Here is a 3,615-nt window from a genome sequence, read left to right on the forward strand (position 1 = left end):
TACCAATTTGCATCAATATATGTTTATAAAAGTGATTTTTATAAATACATTATTGAGACTTTTATAAACACATTATTGAATAGGATAACTGAGGCTTTTTCATCCTACTCAATCGTTACTTTCAAAAACTTTGTGAAATAAGATTAAACATAAGATGTTTGTGTTATGCAAATACATTGATTGAGTCCATGGCTAAGCTATGATTTTAAATTTTGACAAGTATTGAGAAGTGATTATAATAATGTAATATCATAAGATTAAAACTTGATAATAATTTAAAGTTTGTTGTAGGTCCAAGAGTCCAAATTGGAGCAAAGTAGGAGTATGCATAATCTGACTCCGAGTAAAGGTGGACTAATAAAATAATCAAATTTTATTCTGAACAAAGTCAAAGGGTGGATAATCGGAGCGAGCTCAACCCATAGTCATCCCTAGTTCTTGTGACATTTGTCTGAATACACATTTTCATTATACTTGCTATGTTTGACTTTTTAAGCAATCTAATGTGTTATTTTGATTATTTATATATTAAAATATGCACATCTAAAAGTTATAAGAAGTTAATATTATAAAAGTATGTGATTAGTCAATTTAAACAAAATTTCACTTAACTATACTTTTTTTACAGATTAACCACAATATATAAAATAAGTTTGAACAAAAACCGTAATATAGCTAGCATTTTAGAACGGAGAAAGTATTGAAATTCTAAGATATTAAATATTCTAAATTATTGAGTACTTAAAAAATGAAATAAGAAATAAGGATCAGCCTGTTATTTTGCACAATACGACATGATGCCTAGTATGTCGTGGCAGGAGAGAAGTCTGAATTGATGATTCAGATGCTTAGCGTAACTTTTGCACAACCAACCTGAGCACGAAAATTGGTTTGGTCTAAGGTCGCAACTTTTGCAGTGATATAGGCGTATGTTTTTATGCGGCAAGCTCAAAAATTGCGATATAGTAATGTAGAAGATACTTTGCACTATACGGTCTACATTGTGCACCAGCCAACACGAGCCACTTCCAGCAGCCCAGCACGACACTGCACGTGCCAGGTCCATCCATATCTATATAGTTTTGCCACAATCAGCAATGTGACTACATCACCTCCATTAGCATGACTCACTTTGAGGAGCTAGTCATTCAACATAAACACTCCCTTAGGAACTTTTGGGTCTAATTGTTGGAGGTTAATGATCAAACCAATTGTGAGAATCAGCAACACTTGTAATTTTCGACAGGCACAAAACAAAAAGAACCAGATAAATCTCAATGAATCAGAAATAAAAGAACACGAATTCTCTGCTCAGCATGTAAAACTACTTCTAAGATTAGCACACCGTAGTTCATTGGAAACTTAAGTTTTAGAATAAATAAATCAATCTCTTCGTAGCAACAACCAAAGAATGATCAGGGATGATGGCTATCAACCTTGAACTATATTTGCTGTTATGCTCCCAAATAGGGAAATTTCAGAAAACCATCCATCCATACAACTAACATGCCGTTACCTCAATGTCAATTGGCTTCCACAAGCGCTTAGCTTGGCGAGTCAAATGTAGCAAGCTTAGCCACATAATAACAAAGAGCTTGTTTCCGATAATATCATTCATGCAATTCTTGAGTATGTTTTCACAGCACAAAGATATTACCGCAATTAGGGGATCATATTGCCACACAAAAGTAGGTCTATCGGATCGCAATGCCATGCCAATAAAGCTCTGTAAAAGCAACTATGTTGTTTGATATAATACTTGCAAGATCATATAAGAACTCTCATAGTGTTCAAACTTCAAAGCGCCTCGATGACAATATTCGTTACAGAAGATCTGCATACTGTGATCTCCATTACACGTGGCAACTTGTTGAAACAGAAATCAACAAGAACACAAATTCGTATGGAGAATCAAATAATGAGGTGGTAGCAAAGGCAGTGAAGAAGAAATAACATTATTAAGACAATGCAACTCTTATGCTATGTGTGGATGTAAGGAAATGAAGGCAAGGAAGAGGAGGGAAATGGAGGAATGAATAATGACATTTTCCTCATTTAGATATCAAAAAGGGTTGGGAGGGAAGTGAAGGGAAGAGAAATGAAGTACAAAATTCATTTACAATTTGTAGAAAACAAAAACTCTTCCAACATCAGAAAGATTTGGAAGGAAAACACATTTATCTTCATCCCTTTTCCTCCCCTCTCCTTCCCCTTCTTTTCCTACCTAGAATATTTTCCAAAGACACTCTTACACTTTATTTGGATAGTAATTTAAGAGAGAAAGAAAATGAAGGAAAGGGGGAGGGGAGGTGAGGGGAGGAAAAGAAAGGGGAGGAATAATATGTAAAGTATCTTGTTTGTTTATGAGGAAAAAAGAAAGAGGAAGAAAATTAACATTTTCCTTCAACATCTTTTCATATCTGGGGATATTTTGTAGAGATTTACACTGTGTTTAGATAGAGAGAAATGAAGGAAAATGAAGGAGAGAGATTCAGAATGATAGAGAATCCCTTATTTGCATAACAAAAAGGAAAGAGCAAGATTAGGAGAGGGGTTTAGAGGGAAAACATAGACAAATTTTGTTAAAAATACAATCTCCTTTTAAACAAACAAGGTTTACTCTGCTTCATTTTCCCTTCTAAACAAACAAGGTTTACTCTGCTTCCTTACCTCTCCCCTTCCTTTTCCTTCTCTTCCCTTCTAAATAAAAAAGGTGTATGCTCCCTCCTTACCCCTCCCCTTCCTTTCCCTTCTTTCCCCTCCCCTTTCCTTACTCTTCCTCCTTACCTCTCACCTTCCCTCTTCCCCCTTCCCCTTCCCCTTCCCCTTCCCTTCCTTTCTCTTCTCTTCCCTTTCCTTCCCATCCCTTCTAAACAAACAAAGGTGTACTCCCCTTCTTACCCCTCCCCTTACTTTCCCTTCCTTCCTTTTACTTTCTCTCCTAATACACTGTTCAAACATTATGTTAATCCATTTAAATCCCTCTATTCCATCTAGTATCCAAACAAAGAAAATTATATCCCTTCAAACCCCTTCTCTTCCTTTCCCTCTTATTCCCCAGCACCAAACAAAGCGTTAGTTTCCATCTCACTCACGTACATGTCTCTTCATCATAATTACAGTGATGGAAATAACTGTTTTGTTCTCCACAAGACATATATTCTTCTCATTAGTCTCGGAATAATCCAACATAATACTCCACTTTTAGATTCATAAAATGATAACACACATAAATAGTGAAAGCATTGACTAAAAACGTAATATAGCAAACATAACAATGCAAAGGCCTTTATTCCAACAATTCCAAAACAAATCACTTGAGCGATCATCTAAATCAACAAAACTAAATTTTCACTTTGATTTCTAAAAAATTCATCTAAATCGATTATAAATGCTCAAAGATTAGTTACACTAAGCACAAGAATGTCTAATGTATTCAAAATATATCGATAATTTAATCCACATTACATCAGTTTCAGGTACTAATTGCCAAAAAGCAACTACAACAGCATAAATCCAAACCCAATTCCAAAATTCAACCTTAAACCCAAAACCTAACCCTAACCCTCAAAACATCAATCCAATTCTTTAACAACATTAATTCCCATAGATTTA

The 3,615-nt window shown here is 34.9% G+C and overlaps 1 protein-coding gene across 1 annotated transcript in view; it reads right to left on the bottom strand.

Annotated features, from left to right (window-relative positions):
• Positions 1–3,420: 3,420 nt before the first annotated feature.
• Positions 3,421–3,615, bottom strand: part of LOC130820776 (uncharacterized) — a 735-nt gene continuing 540 nt past the window's right edge. Inside the window, exon 1 of the mRNA XM_057686286.1 lies at positions 3,421–3,615. This exon is cut by the window's right edge and continues 540 nt beyond it. Coding sequence (XP_057542269.1) covers positions 3,576–3,615 — 40 coding nt within the window. The 3' untranslated portion in view covers positions 3,421–3,575.

The sequence above is a fragment of the Amaranthus tricolor genome, chromosome 8 (genome assembly GCF_026212465.1).
Source record: "Amaranthus tricolor cultivar Red isolate AtriRed21 chromosome 8, ASM2621246v1, whole genome shotgun sequence".
Lineage (NCBI taxonomy): Eukaryota > Viridiplantae > Streptophyta > Magnoliopsida > Caryophyllales > Amaranthaceae > Amaranthus > Amaranthus tricolor.